Source organism: Ceratotherium simum, chromosome 12 (assembly GCF_057802395.1).
Source record: "Ceratotherium simum simum isolate JZ-2026a chromosome 12, ASM5780239v1, whole genome shotgun sequence".
NCBI lineage: Eukaryota > Metazoa > Chordata > Mammalia > Perissodactyla > Rhinocerotidae > Ceratotherium > Ceratotherium simum.
In genome coordinates this window covers 30,935,466-30,954,325 of record NC_141911.1, presented here as the reverse complement: position 1 = coordinate 30,954,325, position 18,860 = coordinate 30,935,466, and the positions used below count along the sequence as shown (strand labels likewise).

Genomic DNA, 18,860 nt, shown 5'->3' with positions numbered 1-18,860 from the left:
ATAACTTTAAGTTACATAGCTCCAAAGTGACTGCTCTTTTTAGTATTCGTAATTAGAACATTTTTAAGAAACATGGACTGCATCTCAAGTTACACAGAAAATGCAATATTAATAAAGTAGGTTTTAATAGTTTCTTGTATTATTTTGTTACATCATAAACCATTCTAAATATGAAGGTAGAATAGTATTCTCTATCTCAGGGGTTGGTGGGAAACTCTGGCCCACCATCTATTTTGGTAGATCAAGATTACTGCACCACAGCTATATTCATCCTTTTACGTGTTGTCTGTGACGGCTTTCCTGTTACAATAACAGAACTGAGTAGTTACACAGAGACTGTATGGCCTACAAAGCCTCACATATGTACTAACTGGTACTTTACAGAAAAAGCTTGTTGACCTCTATTGTATTTGATTAACGATCATTTGATTAATGATAATTTAAAAGATTCAGAAGGTTTTAATTAGCATTTCTGAGTCAGGCATTCATTATCACCAGTGTGAATGAAGCTATATAGATTCTTATCATTTTAATAAACCAATTTAGTCCACAGAACCTTCAAGGCTTTAAGTACAATTTTTCATGTGTTAGATAAAGACACACAATAGAGAAGTATAATGCTGGAGCTCAGCTGTATTACCACTTTATATCTACTGTCTTGGGAAACACAGGAGAAAGAAACTCTATCCCAGGAGCAATGTAGAGTATGGAGAATCCCTAATCAATTCCTTTTTATAAAAGAATATAATCAACTGAGGGATTTTATCATGAAGTAACTACTCCACTCATCTCATGAGATGGAAATTAAAAGAAAATCAAGTAACACCAAATGAAATTTACTTTAGGGAAGTTAAATTAAAACTAGCTTTGTTGGAATGTAAACCCATAGGTGAGAGATACTGATAACTTTATTACCTGCCAGATGCACTGGATGCTCTATTATTTGTTGACTTTTTATTCTTCATATTTCTATCTTCAATTGTTTTCTATTAGATAGAAAAAGCCATAGATGGATTATGTACCACAACTATCACAGTTAGGCTTAGGGGCCAAACTGCCAGTAAATCAGTATTTTTTAAGCATATACTGTGTGTCAAGTACTGTAGGCAATGGGAACAAATAAGTGAATAAAATGCCCTCAAGGATATGGCATTTTAGAGAGGGTTAACCGACAATAAACACATAAACAAATGTGACTCATGAAGGAGATAAACTAGGGTCCAGTGACAGAGAGTGAGTGGTGTGAGCTGAGGGGTTCCTTTAATGAAGGGGGTCCGGGAAGGCCTCCCTGAGGGCTGATATCAGAGCTAACACAATGATGGGTGGAAAGGGGCTGGATGGAGGGCTATGGAAAGAAAGTGTAAGTGCTGAGAAAGGAGAGCTTGATATTTTTGAGAACCAGAGAAAGGTGAATGATGCTGAAGCCCAGTGAATGGTGGGGAGAGGAGGAATATATGGTCAGGGAAGAATCACGTGAGAGTCTTAGGAAGTGGTAAGGAGTTTAGATTTTATTCTCATGATGAGAATCCAACAGAGACCTTAGCAGAGGAACGAGTCAATTCAGACTTAAGAAAGATCACTCAGCAGAGATGTAAGAATAAAGAGCAAGAATAAAGAGAGTAAGAATAAAGCCAAGGATCCAGTCAAAAGAAATATGTCATGACCTTACTTATAAATATAAATTATCTATATATAAATTGACTATTCTAATTTAGACTTATCTTTACTAGACATTTCTAAGATCCTGTCTATAAATTCCAGAATACTCTTCTTCCTTTTAAGGAATAACTTTTCTTCTATACATAGATAGATGGTGTTAGCATTAAAGTGAGAGCACAGACGTAAACACATCCCTAACTTGACATTAGTTTTTTTCCTAAGGAAAATAGCTAAGAACAATATACCTGGAATATGGTTTAATGAACCATCTCCATAAATTTTAATAAAAAGCTAATATTCTATATCATAAAAATCCTGTTCAATCGTAAGTTTTCAGCCAACACTACTGTCTTCCCCAAATATGAATACACATAACCACTAGCTAACTGCAGCTAGAAGAGATAAAGACTAAATTCAGGAGAAATAAAGACTAAAAATGCTATACCATAAAATTTATAAGTATAGTATTCTGGTGCAATTTAGTGTAGGGACAAGCAGTCCCACACATCATGAATCTAGTTCTCAAGGTTATAACAATAATGTTCCTGATAATGACCCTGTCCCTTCATTTAAACAAGCACAGATGTTGATAAACATTTCTTAAAGATTTTCAGTAAAATTTTTAAAATCTTTAAAAATGATATCCAAAGGAATAACTCACTAATTCAAAACCTCAGAAATTGTTCCAGATAGCTTATTTTTATAACATGAAGACCAATGGTAACCTATACACTTAAGGGTATGTATTTCTGAAATATTTAACAGTATATTATGATCATATACCTCTGACAATTTTTAATGAAACACTGAGTTTTAATGTATTCACTGCAAACCTTCCCTGAAGTTAAAATTCTATTGAATTAAATAAGAACCATTTGACAATATAATACCACCATCAAAAGACTGGTTTTCCACAGGTAATTCAGAAGTACATAACTTGGAAGACAAAATATTTAAAGTTCTATTTTGAGTTTTAAGCTGTGGTATAAAAGGTAGAATTTCGTATAAATACCTTTGCAGATTCAGTTGCATTGCTAGATATTAAGACACTCTGAGATTTCAATAGTGGTGGATCAACTGTTAAGTCATCATTCATAATCAGTTCAGTTTTCTCCTTTTCTTCTTCAAGGTCATCAGTAGTCACTTGATTTTCCTTGCATTTTTCAAGTGCAGGAGTAACAAAGTCTATCAAAGATGAATTCTCTTCATTTTCACTTGGCTTCAAAGAATTGTGGTTTTCAGTTAAGTCTTCCTTCTGATCTATTTTGAGAAACAGTAACAGCACTGAAAGTCCCTTCTGAATTAAGAAGGCAAACAACAGATTCATTTTCTTTCCACTAAATCAGGACTGACTATAATCCCTTTTTCTTGCAAAATAAAATATGAAGAAAACTATCATATTCAACTTGAATAAACTTTTTTCCAAAGTGATCTATAAAAGAGAAAAAAGCTACTCAATCTACTAAAGCATTTGACATACCTAATACTTAGAAAAAATAACATATTAGTAAACAGAATAGAATAACTACCCTAAAACAAACACACACCAAAAGAGCTTGTTGATGTATAAACCAAGAAAGTGAGATGGCAAAATGTTCTATTCAAAAGCCTGTGTTTCTTAGCTGCAACAATAGGCTGTGTAAGAGGGAGGCACACATCTCAATGCTACTATAATTACTAGCAGTACAGTTATAAAATTGTATAGATGTAGAAAGAATCAAGAATTCATGCAATTTTAGAAGGACCACCACACAGAGAATAAATGATCCTCTAGTCACTAAGATGCAGTGTTGCCTCTGACACCAAGAGGCACTAACGACAGGCCTATTACTCATCCTCTCAGTGCTCCAAGGGACAGGCTCAAGCTCTGGCATCAGAGGATTCAGTTTTGCTTTTACAGAATTGCTTCTCATATTCTGCTTCTACCACACTTTGGAATGCTCGACAGATAGAAATCAGTGCTTCCTGTGTTGATCACCAACTTTCACTTCTACCAGGATCCACCTCCTGGCCAAACCTATATCTTCATTGTCAAAGTCTTAATTCTGCTGCTTTCATTATAGACATTTTTTGGAACTCGTTTTGAGATAAGCTAGATTTAAAATCACTTTATACATACAGTTATACATGCACATTTGGAGAGCACTTACAATTCAAAAGCTTCATTATTGGATTCTTTAAAGCGGCTAACCACCATGTTGGATGGAAAGAACAAGGCTTTGGAGCCAAAGATTCAAATTACGGCTCCATCACTGACCCTGGATATGTTTCTCAGTATTTCTGCACTTCACTTTTTCTCATATGTAAAATGACAAAAATTATACTACATAGTAAGCACTTAATAAATGTTAGTTACACATCCCAGTCCTAGAAATAGCTATGCCTTTTAGCTCTCATGAAGCTACATGTCACTGGACTAAGGAAAGAAATAACGTTAACAACTCACACCTCACACTTACTACATGCTTACTATGGTACTGTTCTAAGTGCTGTACATGTATTATTAACTCATTTACTTCTCAGAACCACTCTATGAGGTAGGTTGCTCGTATTATCCCCATTTTGAAGATCAATATACAGGGCCAGAGAGGTTAGTTACTTTGCTCATGTGGATGTGCCTGGATTCAAATCCAGCTTAGTCTCCCCTCTAAAAGTCCACCTAACCATTATGTTGTACTACAGATGATCGCAGTAACACATACATAATAATAGTACACATTTAGTGTTCATTCTACTTGTGCCAGGACTGGGCTAGTGGCTAAAATGTATAGTATCACTTAAGTTTTCGCAACAGCCTTATGAGATAGGTCTTATTATAACTTGGGGAAATTGAAGCACTGAGAGATTAAGTTTTGCATCTAAAATCACATGGCTAGTAAACTGCATAGTCAGTATTAAAACTCAGGCAAACACAAACATATTTTGTTCCTGTAACTATGCCAAGTATTATTTCTTTTACAAAGAGGATTCTAAGCAATACAGAGTTCACAAATAAAATAAGATATAATAATTAGATATAACCACCTTTTACGGATGCTTTTTCCTCAGATCCTGGTGAAAAGGAATCTCCAAGACCTTCTTTAAAGGATGACGATGATAGGCTTGGATCCTGTTTTTAAAAAAATATATTCACCATGTAAGTTTAGTTCTCAAGATCTGTTGGGGGAAGTAGCATTATCAAGACATTTCCTAAACTCTGAAATCTGCATTAGTAGGAGTTTGCTGCTGAAACACCAAAAGTGTTAAGCCAAGGGAGGCTTATATGCTTTACGTTCAAGCTTGATGTTCTGATCATTAAAAGGGGTCACTAAAAGAGCTATTCTAGTTCTTTAGCTGCCACCTCTACATTTGTTTTTAGCAATTTTCAAAACTCCTGCTGCTCTAAAATCAAATCTCATAAATATTTAAGGCAAAGATTTGATGTCTCTTTCTCTAACTCTCCTTTCTAAGTATAAAGAAGACAGTAGGTAAAAAACTAGTTTCAAACAAATGTAACTAGTTGTCTAAATGGAAGCAATTTATAAAACTAAGTAGACAGATACTTCCAAATATTTTAGATAGGAAAAGTACATAGATTTCATACACTTGAATTTTCCTCAAAATTCTGAAATGAAATAACTATACTTGTGTGCCTAAACATCTCTCAGTATACTATGGCTATCACTCATTCAGGGTCACCAGGAGCTGGAACTGACTTGACAGCAGGTAATAACTACAGATCTAGCCTAACAGTGATGATATTACAACGTAAGAAGTTCTCCAGCCATGCTGAGGCCGCATTCCACATAGAGCAACTAGCAGGATGTGCAACTATGACATACAACTATCTACTGCGGCTTTGGGGAGGAAAAAAAGGAGGAGGATTGGCAATAGATGTTAGCTCAGAGCCGGTCTTCCTCAGCAAAAAGAGGAGGATTAGCATGGATGTCAGCTCAGGGTTGATCTTCCTCACAAAAAAAAAAAAAAGTTTGATTTTGTTGCACAAATTATAAATTTTAATTTTCTTTCCTACAATATTTTATGGGTATAAAGACAAGCATATGTCAAAAGTAATAGATAGAAGCCATCTGGGAAGACAGCAGAAGTGCTGAAACATTGGACTCTACCTTGAGAGATAAAACTTTGCCTGAAGAAATTTGCAAGTTAGTAGTTTTTTGTCTGAAGGCATTCCTCTATCTATGCAGCTCAAATAACAGAAGGCTTCAGTCTTACAGGGCTGGCTTGAGGGGTCAGAGGATAGAGTTTAGTACTGGAAGATCAGCCAATACGTTTGGGGAAGAGCTGTAGAGGGCATGAACCCCAAAATATTCATATAAAATTAATCCAAAACCCTTGGCTCATCTATGCACGGCATGGGGAAGACCTCAGAGGGTTCTATAAAATCACAGCAGCTAGAAACTGAAAGAACTAAGAATAGATTTCAGTCGATATCCATGGCCGGGGAGACAGAGTTAGGATTCTGAGTTCAGCCATAATATCTGCATGCTCAAACACATGTTCAGAGGAACATAAAAGAATCCAGAATCTCTACCATATATTACTTATAATATGTGGTATTCAATTAAAAGTTACTAAATAGGTGAAGAAACAGAAACAGACACCTACTCATGAAAACAAAAACAAAACCAGTCAATAGGAATCAACCCAGAGATGACTCAGATATTGCAGTTAGCAAACAAGGACTTTAAAGTAGCTATTATAAATATGTTCAAGCACTTAGAGGAAATATATGCATGGTGGCTGAATAGATGGAGGATCTTATCAGAGATATAGAAAACACACACACACACAAAAACCAGTGGAAAGTCCAGAGTTGAACACTATAATACTGAAATTAAAAATTCACTGGATACACTTAACAGCAGATCAGAAATAGCAGAAAAAGCCAGTGAACTTGAAGATAGAGCAATACAAATTATTCAATCTGAAAAACAGGGAAAAAAGATTGAAGAAACATGAACAGAACTTTAGAGATTGGGGAGACGTATCAAATATTTCAATGTACATATAATTAGAGTATTAAAAGGAAAGGAAAGAAAAATACGGCAGGAACATTTTTTTAAAAACTTGCCATTTTCATGGAAAGTATCAGTTTACAGATCCGGAAAATCAATGAACCCCAAACAGATAAATATAAAGAAAACCACACCTAGGTACCTTGTAGTCGAACTGTAAATCAAAGAAAAAAGGCAAAATCTTGAAAAAATTCCTGAAAACAGCCAGAACAAAACGAACACACTATATACAGGAGGACAACAAAATGAATTATTACTGATTTCTCAACAGAGAATAAAGGCCAGGAACAATGGCAATCTACAATGAGCTTGGGGTAGGAGAACGGAACTGCCAGCCAGAAGTATATATTTAGTTAAACCATCCTTCAAAAATGAAGACAAAATAAATGCTTTTTATATAAGTAAAGACTGACAGACTCCATCACTGGCAAACCTCCATTACAAGAAATGTAAAAATAAGTTCTTAAGATTAAAGGGCAATTACACTAGATGGTAATCTGGATCTATAGGAAGAAATGAAGATTCACTGAAATGGTATATATATTTAAGAAAACTATAAACATTTATTTTTATCTTCTTTTAATTCTTTAAAAGTCTAAGACAAAAAGTTTAAAAGGCTCTTTAAAGAAAAGTTAAAACACTGTATTGTGGGAATTGTACCACATGTAGATGTAATATATATGACAATAGCCCAATGGATGAGGGAGTATATGGAACAATACTGTTGCAAGGTTTCCATATTAATTGTGAAATAATGAAATATAAACTCTAAGTAGATTGAGACAACTTATAGATGCATCTTGTAATGGACAGAGAAACTACTAAAAACATAACGCAAATAGGTATAACTAAAAAGGCAACAGAGGAATCAAAATGGAAAACTGAAACATATGTGATTAACTCTCAAAAAAGAGGCAGGAAAAGTGTTACAGACAAACAACAACAAGAACATCAATTTGAAACAACAGATAAATAGAAAACAGCAATAAATTGGCCCTAAATGTACTTATATTAAAAGAAAATAAATTCGGGGCCAGCCGAGTGGTGTAGCGGTTGAGTTCACGTGCTCCGCTTGAAAGGTCCAGGGTTCACAGGTTCAGATCCCAGGTGCAGACCTATGCACCGCTTATCAAGCCATGCTGTGGTGGCGTCCCATATAAAGTAGAGGAAGATGGGCACAGATGTTAGCCCAGGGCCAATCTTCATCAGCAAAAATAGGAGGATTGGCAACAGATGTTAGCTCAGAGTTAATCTTCCTCACCAAAAAAAAAAAAAAAAAAAGAATGAAAAAAAAAGTAAATGAATTAAACATTCTGCAAGATAAGGAGAATTACCAGAGGTAGAAACATTTCATGATGCTAAATAGGGTCAAGACATAATAATAATAAATGTGTATGTGCCTAATAACAGAGTTATAAAATACTGACAGAACTAAAGGGAAGTAAAGACAAATTCACAAATGTAACTGGAGATTTTAACACCCCTTAGTTGGTAATCGGTAAAGCAACTAGACAAAAAGTCAGTAAGGATGGAGAAGATCTGAATGACACTCCCAGCCACCATGACTAAACTGAATTTACAGAACACTATATCCAACGCCTGCAGAACACACATCCTTTGTAAATACAAATAGAACTTTCACAAGATGCTCCTAGGCTGGGCCATTAAAAAAAAACCTCAACAATTTTTAGAAATGTGAAATCATATAAGATATATTCTCTGACCACAATAAAATTAATATAAATCAATACAAAAGTATATCTAGAGAAGATCCAAATATTTGGAAATAAAATCATTCACCACAAAATAACCAGTTGGTAAAAGAAGAGATCACAAGGGAAATTAGAAGATACATTTAAAGAACTAATAATGAAAATAAAAGACATCAAAAAAACTGAGGGTTGCTAAAGCAGCGCATAGAAGGAAATGTATAGTTTTCAATGGTTTTAATAGAAAAGACAAAAGGCTTAAAATCAACAGTCAACTTTTCCAACTTAAAGGTAAGCAAATTAAACCCAAAGAAAGTAAAAGAAAGAAGAAGTAAAGAGTGAAAATCAGTGAAACTGGAAACAAACAATAGAGAAAATTAACAAAGCCAAATTTGGTTCTCAGAAAAGCTTAATAAAACTGAGCAATGCCTATCAAGATTTAACAAGAAAGAAAGAAAACACAAACTGTATATTAGAAGTAAAAGATGGAATGTCATGATAATCTTATTGCCATCAAAAGGATAAAGGAATTTCACAAACAAATTTTGTTTATAAATTCAACATCACAGACGAAATGGACAAATTTCTTAATAGACAAATTACCAAATCTATGAAATAGAAAATCTAAAAACTAAAATATCAAAAAAAAAAAAAAAATTAGTGTCAAGGACCTCTTCACAAAGAAAATTCCAGATAATTTCACTGCTGAATTCTCTCAAGTAAGGAAAAAATGATACCAAGCTTTTGGGTTCATACCAAAAATACAGATGCAGAAGTCTTAACAAAATATTAACAAATGAAATTCCACAATAAAATATTATACCATGACCAACCAGATTTTATTCCAGGAATGCTAGGTTAGTTTATCATATGAACATACATATGCATCATCATACACACACACACACACACACACACACACACACAAAGGAAAGGTGGGAGATGAGGACGTAGTGAGAAAGCAAATTCAATATCTGGCTGTGACATCTGCAGGAAGATAAGGCAGGAGGGGGAGAGGTATGGTGTCAAGGGAGAGTTTATGCAAAATTAAAGAGGTTTCAACATAGTCAAATGTGGAAGGAAACAGACCCTTCCAGTCTTGGCTGGAAAAAGACCCTTCCAGTCTTTGGCTCTTGCAGCAAAGAGGCAAACGTTACAGACATAAGAGAGAGAAGGGTTGAAGAAAAAATAGATGGGAAATCCCTGAGAAGGTGGGTTAAAGAGGATTCAGAGCACAGTCAGGAAGATTTTTATAATGAGGAATATGGAAAATTTAAATTATTAAAAATAGAAGTATCCAATATTCCAAACAATAAGATAATAGTTATACATTACAGTCATTAAAGTGAATACAGTTTCAAGATCACCCAGCAACATGGAAACACTTCATGATTTATTGCTAAGAGATAAACAAAAGGCATGATAGAAAACATTATTAATGCTAAGATGACAAATATGATAAAACAAGTATAGGAAAACAGTCTAAAAGGGAATAAGAATAATGATTAGTTGTTATTAGGTGGTGGAATTATGGGTAGATATTTTTCAATTAAATTTTCTTTCATAATATGATGTTACTTTAATAACTTTAGAAATACTTTTTTTTTAATCAAGGGGCATAGAAATGCTAGCAAAGAGCATATAAATTTAGGTATCTGTACCAGTTTGAATACTGTCCTGTCAAAATTTATGTCTATGTAGAACCTCAGAATGTGATCTTATTGGATAAGAAGGTGTTTGCAGATGGAATTAGTTAAGATGAGGACATACTGGATTAGGGTGGATCCTAAATCCAGTGACTGGTGTCTTTCAGAGAAAAGAGAGGGAGACACAGAGACACAGGGCAGAAGGCCACGTGATGAGAGAAGCAGGGACTGGAGTGGTGCAGCTACAAGCCAAAGAATGTCAAAGACAGCTGGCGGGGCCAGCCCCGTGGCTTAGCGGTTAAGTGCGTGTGCTCCGCTACTGGCGGCCCGGGTTCGGATCCCGGGCGCGCACCGACGCACCGCTTCTCCGGCCATGCTGAGGCGGTGTCCCACGTACAGCAACTAGAAGGATGTGCCACTATGACATACAAGTATCTACTGGCGCTTTGCGGGGGGAGGGAGGAGGAGGATTGGCAATAGATGTTAGCTCAGAGCCAGCCTTCCTCAGCAAAAAGAGGAGGACTCAGCATGGATGTTAGCTCAGGGCTGATCTTCCTCACAAAAAAAAAAAAAAGACTGCTGGCAACCACCAGAGGCTGAAAGAAGAGAGGAAGGATTCTTTTCCAGAGCCTTCGGAGGAAACAGGCTCTGCCTACACCTTGATTTTTGACTTCTGGCCTCCAGAACTGAGAAAACAAATTTCTGTTGTTTTCAATTTGTTACAGCAGCTAGAGTAAACTAACACAATATCCACCTGACTAGATAATTTTACTAAACATAAAATAATTGTTTGGGTTTGATAACAACTTCTTTTCTTCTCCTGCTTTTCAGAACAAATTAGGAAATGGCACAGTGAAGTCAGGTAGATGTATATCAATTTGTCAGCTTTACTGGTAAAGCCGAACCGCAGAACAAGATTTCAATCAGTAGCCTATTGCTCTCAGACCTCCTGTCTGAATTAGAAGGACTCATCCATTTAATCATAGTACCAAAGGAGCTCCTCCCGGCTCTTTCTGCACCACCTCCCAGGAAGATCCTCACACACCAAAACCACAGAGGAGTGAGGAGAACAAGAACGAAGCTTAGCCAGGTACCATTCAGTTCCTTTTCCTGCTCTGCTCAAGCTGATTATGGAGGAGGAACTTTCCCTTCTGAAATGCCCGAGAACCACAGTAAAAAGTGGACGCCAAGCGTTCTCCCCTAATAACAATACATAGGAAACTCTCTGGGGAAAATCTGAAGAATCACATTTACTCCCATTTTAGCATATCCCAAAGAATACAGGATCATGAATATTCAGTACATGTTTGTTGAGTGAATGAAACCAAATGAATAAAACGACAGACTATATTGTCCTTAGCCATAAATTATATAATTCAAAGATATGTAAATAAAAATAAATTCTTGCAATTAAAGATACACAGTATTGCACACATTTAAAAGGGCAACTTATTTTTCGCATTTTACTTTCTCTGAAATTGGATGCATCTTATAATTATTGGTATGTCATAGCTAGTTGCCAGTTTTCTTCTTTCTTAGTGGTACGTAAAATAATGCTATATCTTACAAAGGGAGTTTTAGACTCAATGGAATACAGTATATTAAAAAAATTCAAAATTATTTCCTTATCAATTGCTGAAGAAAACATGTAAAACACACACACACATACACACACGCATGCACACATTTTCTCTCTCTCTCTCTCATAATCAGATGCAAAAGCCTGACTTTAAGAACATAATACAGCAGTTCAGCTGCAGTGCTAACCTCAGGACCAAGGTTTTCAGACAATGCTTTTTTCTCAGCTTCTAGTTGTCTGCCATTCAGCCTTGGGAGGGACGAAGGTGCAGAGTGTGCCTCTGACTCTCCGTGGAGAGCAGTTTCTTGATCTTCTCCTGGCCCATCTTTCTCCTCCCTGAGGCTATGCTTTTTCAACAGGCTCCTTGGCCGAGGCGAAGGCTTACAGTGGTTGTCTGCCTCAAGGCTGCTGCTGTTTTCTGCTGAAAAATAAAATATTTTAAGGTGAGTGTACAAAAAAATGACCACGGCTTCAACTACACGCCAGGGTGCAACTACACTGCCCTCCTGTGCCCATGCACCTTGGCTCCCTGTCCTGGAGAGTCCTGAAGCCCAAAACCTTTCCCTACACAGAGCTCCAATAAGCACAAATAAGCCACAGTTCATGACCAAAATTAAAAAAATGGCTGCCATCCTGGAAGTAACTAGTATACGTTAGTTTTTTTTTTTTTAAATGTACTTTGTTTCTTTCTTTCTTTCTTTCTTTTTTTTTTTTGAGGAAGACTGGCCCTATGCTAACATCTGTTGCCAATCTTCCTCTTTTTTTGTTTCTCCCCAAAGCCCCAGTACATAGTTGTGTATCATGGTTGTAGAGCTGTAGCTCTTCTATATGGGACATAGCCTCAGCATGGCTTGATGAGCAGTGAGTAGGGCTGCGCCCAGGATCTGAACCAGCAAACCCCAGGCCGCTGAAGCGGAATGTGCCAACTTAACCACTACACCACTGGGCCAGCCCCTATACTTTAGTTTTGTGAGAAGTTAACTCTTCAACTTTATAAGCTCTCCTAGTATTAAAAAAATACTTTTCTAAAACAAACAAAACAAAATCACGTCCCAGTTTCTACCTCTATAAAGTGAGGGGGTTAATCCATGAAACTTTTGTTGAGTTTCTGCTGCCAGTAATGTACTCCCATTACTGGACCTCATTATCAAGACAGTGATGATGGCCCTGTCCAAGGACTTTACAGGTTGGGAAGGGTGATGATTCTAAAGAAATAAAATGACAAGACAAAGGTAAGTGCTGCTGTGAGTATGAAGACGATGATGTCGGTACAGAAGATAGAAGTGCTGGCTCTCACTGGAGGGAGGAATGAAGGAGGAGATGATTTGTGAATTACTCTTCTTCAAGTCCATCAAACTTCTCCTGCAGTTATTAAAATTTCTCAGTTACTATTTCCATTCCTCCAAAGTTTAAAATAAGAATCTAATGCTGGTATGCTTCCAGCCCTCAAAACATTACATGAAAGTTTTTCACATAAACTTTTTGCCTAAATTTTACCTGTTATACATATTCATTTCTCCATTGTTTACCAAAGTGCTCTTCTGATAAAATTTCATGACTGAACTAATTTACACCTTCCTCCTCTTTACCTATAAACGGGCTTATGAATGCTGCTAGAAGAGTCCACAACTATACCAAACTGGTACCACTATAAATGATTCATTGCCAATTTTAGTTATGTCCTAAACTCTGGCCAAATGTTCAATTCAAAATCCAAGAGTCATCCTAGATTCCTCCCTGTTCCCCCCTGTATCCAAAGCATCACTATACCCTATTGATTCTCCTTGCTAAATCTCTCTTTCATTTATCCCACTTTCTACATCCCCACTATCAGCTCCTCAGCCAATCTTTCCTGGATTACTACCTTAGTGATATTTACAAAATGCAAATCAGCTCACATTACTCCTCCCCACAAAATTCTTCAATGGCTCCCCATCATCCATTCCTACAAAATAAAAGCTTAATTGCCTTTGAACAGTATAAAAGGTTTCATGGTCTTGCCAGTGGCTATCTATGCTGACTTGTCTATTGGCACACCCATTTTGTAATCTGTGTTCTCGAAATGCTGGGCTAAGTGTTGTTGTCAGCTATGCCACAAGCCCTCTTGCTACCATACCTTTACCCAAGCTGATCTCTTTCCCTAGAACGTCCGCTTCCTGCTTCTCCTCCTGACAAATGCTTGCAAGTCTTTCAAGCCTCAGTTTAAGCAGAACATTGTAAAATGCCTAAAAGAAGGTATTGAGTCAATTTTTTTTTGTTGTGGTAAGAACACTTAATAAGAGATCTTCCTCCTTAACAAACATTTAAGTGCACAATATACTATTGCTAACTAAAGGCACAATGTTGTACAGATCTCTAGAACTTATTCATTTTGCGTAACTGAAACTTTAAACCTGTTGAACAGCAGCTCCCCATTTCCCCTGCCCGTAGCCCCTGGCAACCACCATTCGACCTACTCTCTGTATGAGTTTGACTCTTTCAGATATTTCAGATTTGAACCTTGGCTCTGACACTTATTAGCATTGTAACCTTACACAAATCATATAACCTCCACACACCTCATTTTTCCCATTGGCAAAATAAATTAAGAATTCCTAAGATGCCTGTGGGACATGAGGGAGATAATATATATAAAGTGCACAGTGCCTCATACATGGTAAATGCTCAATGAACATTTACTTTTTTTTTTGGTTTGTCTATCACTCCTGTTTTCTTTGGGGGAGTCTCTCCTCTTCTCCATCCATGTGATTCTGGTGGATTAACAAATATCTCCTCCACACCTCAGTGAGAAGGGTGGGCCCATGATACACACACCCCGCCTCAGCTTATCACAGAAACTTAATCTCCCCTGTCCACAGGTGGTCAGGAGGTCAGTGATTTTCTATTTGGAGTTGAAGGACACACTTTTAAGGTCATGGAGCTGGAAGGATGTGATTTGGAGATTGCTAGTGGCATACTCCCCTGGCAACTGAAGGGCTGCTTGAGACAGAGAGACCACATGACACAAAAATAGGACCAAGGGATGGAGTAACTAAGGGGGTGACAGGGGCGGGACGGGAGAATGAGAGGGTTGGGGAGTCAGGGAGGGAGGACAGAAGTAAAGAGAGAAAATCCAATGATACAAAAGTACTGAGTCTCCAAACTTAATCACACCTAAAGCAAGGCCTCCTGACATTCACGCTTAATAAGGTGACAAATTCCCCTCTCCACTGAAGGTTGTTTGAGTTGCATCATTTGAAACTAAGAGTCCTGACTACAGGTACTATAATTTGTCAGTTATTGCTAATATCGCCATCTCTTCTAGGAAGTCTTCCCTGATGCCCTCAGGCAGACTTAGGTGCCCACTTTCCTGTGTTCTTACTGTGCCTTTTGTACACCTCCCCACTAAACTGTAAAGTCTTTGCTATGGTCTGAATGTTTGCGCCCCCCCAAAATTCTTATGTTGAAATCCTAACACCAAAGGTGATGGTGTTAGGAGGTGGGGCCTTTGGGAGGTGATTAGGTCACGAGGGCAGAACCTTCATGAATGGGATTAGTGCCCTGATAAAAGAGGCTCCAAAGAGCACCCTTGCTCCTTCCTCCACATAAAGATAAAATGAGAAGTCTATGATCTGGAAGAGGGCCCTATCTGACCACGCTAGCACTCTGATCTCAGACTTCCAGCCTCCAGAACCGTGAGAAACAGGTTTCTATTATTTATAAGCCACCCAGTCTGTGGTATTTTGTTATAGCAGCCCAAATGGACTAAGACAGCCTTAGAGGATTGGTACTATGTCTTTTTAATGTCATATTCCTAGTTACTATCACAATACTTCTAACATAGTGAAACATATTGTATTCACAATAAAATTCATGTGGATAAACAAAATGATCTGCTTATGAACAAATGCTAAAGAATAAAATGAATAATAAAAGCATTTAAAAGAGTGCTTAATTTACACCAAGATTATTCTAAGCACTTTCAATATATGAACTCATTTAATTGCCTCAAACCCCTAGTAGTGGTTGCACTATTATCCCCATTTTACAGATAAATAAAACGAGGAACAAAGAGGTCGTGTGCTCATGGTCATAAACTCTACTTTGTGGGATTAAAGTAGCAACACCCTTACTCCAAAGTTCATGATTTTAGTCATTTTAATGTCAAAATAAAAACAACATACCCTATAAAAATTACTTGCTACAATCACTACCCATGTGACAGCTGCTTAATAAAGTGGAAGAGTCTGTTACTGCACTTTTTACAAAAGACAAGCAAGAACAAAGGAAACTTTCAGGTTCTAATATTTTTACAAAGCATTAATTGCTACTCAGCAATATCTCACTATATTAAAAATATTAAGTTCCAAACCTTGTAAGGAAAAAAAAAGTCTAAAAATTTGGAGAAGGATAAACCTAAGTTCATGAACCAAATTCCTTCTTTCATGAATTATTCACTTATACATTCAAATACTTAATGAATTCTATATGCCAGGCACTAACCACTAGCCTCAATTTTTTTCTTCAACCTGAAGAATCTAGGAATAATGATTTTAATATATTTTATAGCAAAATTCCACTTCCAGAAGTATTGTTGAGTTTTCAGAAAGAAAAAAATATGTCTAGACATTTTCAAAATGCTTTTTTTTACAATCAAATGTAAATAATTATCTGTTTTGGTAATTATTTTTATACTACATATACTGAATTGTAAATGGCTAATGATTGTTTAAAAATATAGTACACATTGTACATTTGTGTATAGCATTTTGAATCCTGGTGCCATCTTGTGGTTAAAATACAGTATCTCTCTACTCATTTTAACTTGTCACAGGTTAAAAAAAAAAAAAAAGATATTAAGTAGGTAGATTATTGTTGATTATCTACCATAAAGTTCTAATGATATACTCTACCTATATCAGACCAATTTTTAGCTTCTATAATACTCACATTTTCTTATTAAACTAATGAAAAGCTTTTCAGAATCAAGACAAATAGGATAAATATAATCCACAAAACTAAGTTTCTAAACTCAACAAGGACTAGGAAATACTCCTACTCTGTCCTTTAAGATTCACTGTGCATATTTCTATATTAATGGCTCCAAGAAGTACTCTTATAAAGAAATCTGTTTAAAATTTCTATAACTATGTTTTCTCCATAGTACCAATGAACAAATTGTGGGCCATACTTTGGGAAATGGTGAACTATTGGATTATTCCCCAAGTTCAACTCTGTTCCCCTTCTCTCCACTTTTTATTATACTCAGTACACTGGGAAGGTACATTTTAGCAAGTTATTCTGTTTCATTATGCCTTGCACGTACATTTTTGTAGAATTTTATAGTTTATGCGACACACTTCAATGGATTCTCAAAAAAATGCTGTAGGGCAGGAAGAGCAGGTTTTATCCTCTTCCTCATGAGAAGAGTAAGGCTTACCCTACTTGGTAAGGTCACACGTAATTAATATACAGTGGCTTTTTTCCTAGTATTCCCTGTTCTACTCATATCTTCGCTTCATTTGAAGGTTAATGGGATTATCAGGGAAAAAAGGAGTGGTTTCCTAAGACATGTCTGAAATAAAGTTGTGTCTGATGTTACAACTGACATCTAAAATGTGAAGTATGAAAAATTTACTGGGATGGTATTTAATGATGATATAAAGGAAAAGGGTTTTGTTTTGTTTTGTTTTGGTGAGGAAGATTGGCCCTGAGCTAACATCTGTTGCCAATCTTCCTCTTTTTGCTTGAGGAAGATTGTCCCTGAGCTAACATCCATGCCAATCTTACTCTATTTTATATGTGGGACGCCATCACAGCATGGCTGGATGAGAAGTGTGTGGGTCCACGCCCGGGATCCAAACCTGCGAACTCTGGGCCAACAAAGTGGAGCACATGAACTTAACCACTATGCCACTGGGCCGCCCCAGGAAAGGGATTTTTATGAAGGTTACCATCAACTAATATTTCTTCTATAAAACAGAAGAAGAAAGACTGGAAGACATCAAACCCTTAAGTCTCCATGCCCACGTTTCTGCGTGGTGGCACAGAGGACCGTAGAGGGGTTGGTGCCTGCTTCACTCCATCTTTGCTCCACCATGCCTAGAGCTCAGAATTGTGGAGAAACTACTATAATCCTAGATCACACCACAAGCTTCCCTTCAGAAAAGTAAGTTTTAGCGGATTTTCCTAGAGAATAGAGAAACTGAATGGAGATTCACTTTTCTTAAGGAGCTATAATTGCTTTTATTAGCTTATCCTGAAATGAGATAATTAAAATCAATTTCCACACAAACGTTTAAGTCTGGAGGCTTAAACAACAACAGCAACAACAAAACTCTCTCCTTTTATTAAATATACAAACGTCAAAAAAAATATTCTAGCAAATGGTGGCATGGGAATGATTGTTTTAAGGACTAGTCCCAGTGCTGCTATAACTCTAACCTCTGGAATGTGAGATGGATTAAAAAGGATTCCATTGTAGTTCCAACCCTGAAAACAAAATTGACGCTCACGGGCCTAGGCAAGGCTGGACCTAGGAGCATTAGGAGCCACAGCTGTGGACTACTGAAGGTATTCTGGCCTTCTATCAGGCACCAGCACAGACGCAAGACTGAACAGACAACTGGACATCAGAATTATGGGTTTTCTCTATGGTTCTACTGTTTTGATTTATGTCTGTAAAATTGAAAGTTAAGTCGGATTTTTTTTCTTAAATATTTACTAGCTACCATTTAAAGGCATTCTGTGATTGATTATCCCAAAATAAATTTTCAAGAAATGCAATTATAGCAACCTAACAAATTACCTGAAGATGTGTTTTTGACCAGAAGAATTCTGGGTTTAGGTTTCATTTTAATTTTCTCTTTTTCAATTGCTTGGTATTTATTTTGAGATTCGGATAAGGCATTTATAACCATGTCTTCACAACCATCTGGTGCCGTTTCCTCATTGTTTTTGACAGAGAATACTGGCTCATCTTTTGTTATGTCACTGTTTGATTTTTTGGTTTTCAAAAAAGACAGTTTTGGAGAATTCTTTTCTTCTTCATCTGATATTTGGAAATCATTCATTTTTTTCTTAACTGAATTTTCATCTACTGAGGTGTCAGAAAAATCACCTAAGGAAACTGAAAAACAGAAGAGAAAAAATGTTTTCAATAGCATATTTTAAAGTTTTGAAGGTTACATTAATCAAAAAGATTACCTTAAGGACTAGAAATGAATTTACAACCATGAATAAATGCATTTGTAAAATATATTTGTGGCTCTAA

At 36.5% G+C, this 18,860-nt stretch overlaps 1 protein-coding gene across 2 annotated transcripts in view; it reads right to left on the bottom strand.

The window, feature by feature from the left end:
- MAP9 (microtubule associated protein 9) overlaps positions 1–18,860 on the bottom strand; it is a 36,303-nt gene that overhangs the window by 14,327 nt on the left and 3,116 nt on the right. Inside the window, exons 4-8 of one of the 2 annotated variants that reach the window (XM_087437502.1) lie at positions 18,396–18,716; positions 11,797–12,029; positions 4,684–4,768; positions 2,672–2,919; positions 916–986 (exon numbers count right to left, since the gene is read on the bottom strand). In XM_087437502.1, the coding sequence (XP_087293628.1) occupies positions 916–986; positions 2,672–2,919; positions 4,684–4,768; positions 11,797–12,029; positions 18,396–18,716 (958 nt within the window). The remainder of the gene's footprint in view (positions 1–915; positions 987–2,671; positions 2,920–4,683; positions 4,769–11,796; positions 12,030–18,395; positions 18,717–18,860) is intronic. The other variant, XM_087437500.1, reaches the window with a different exon arrangement.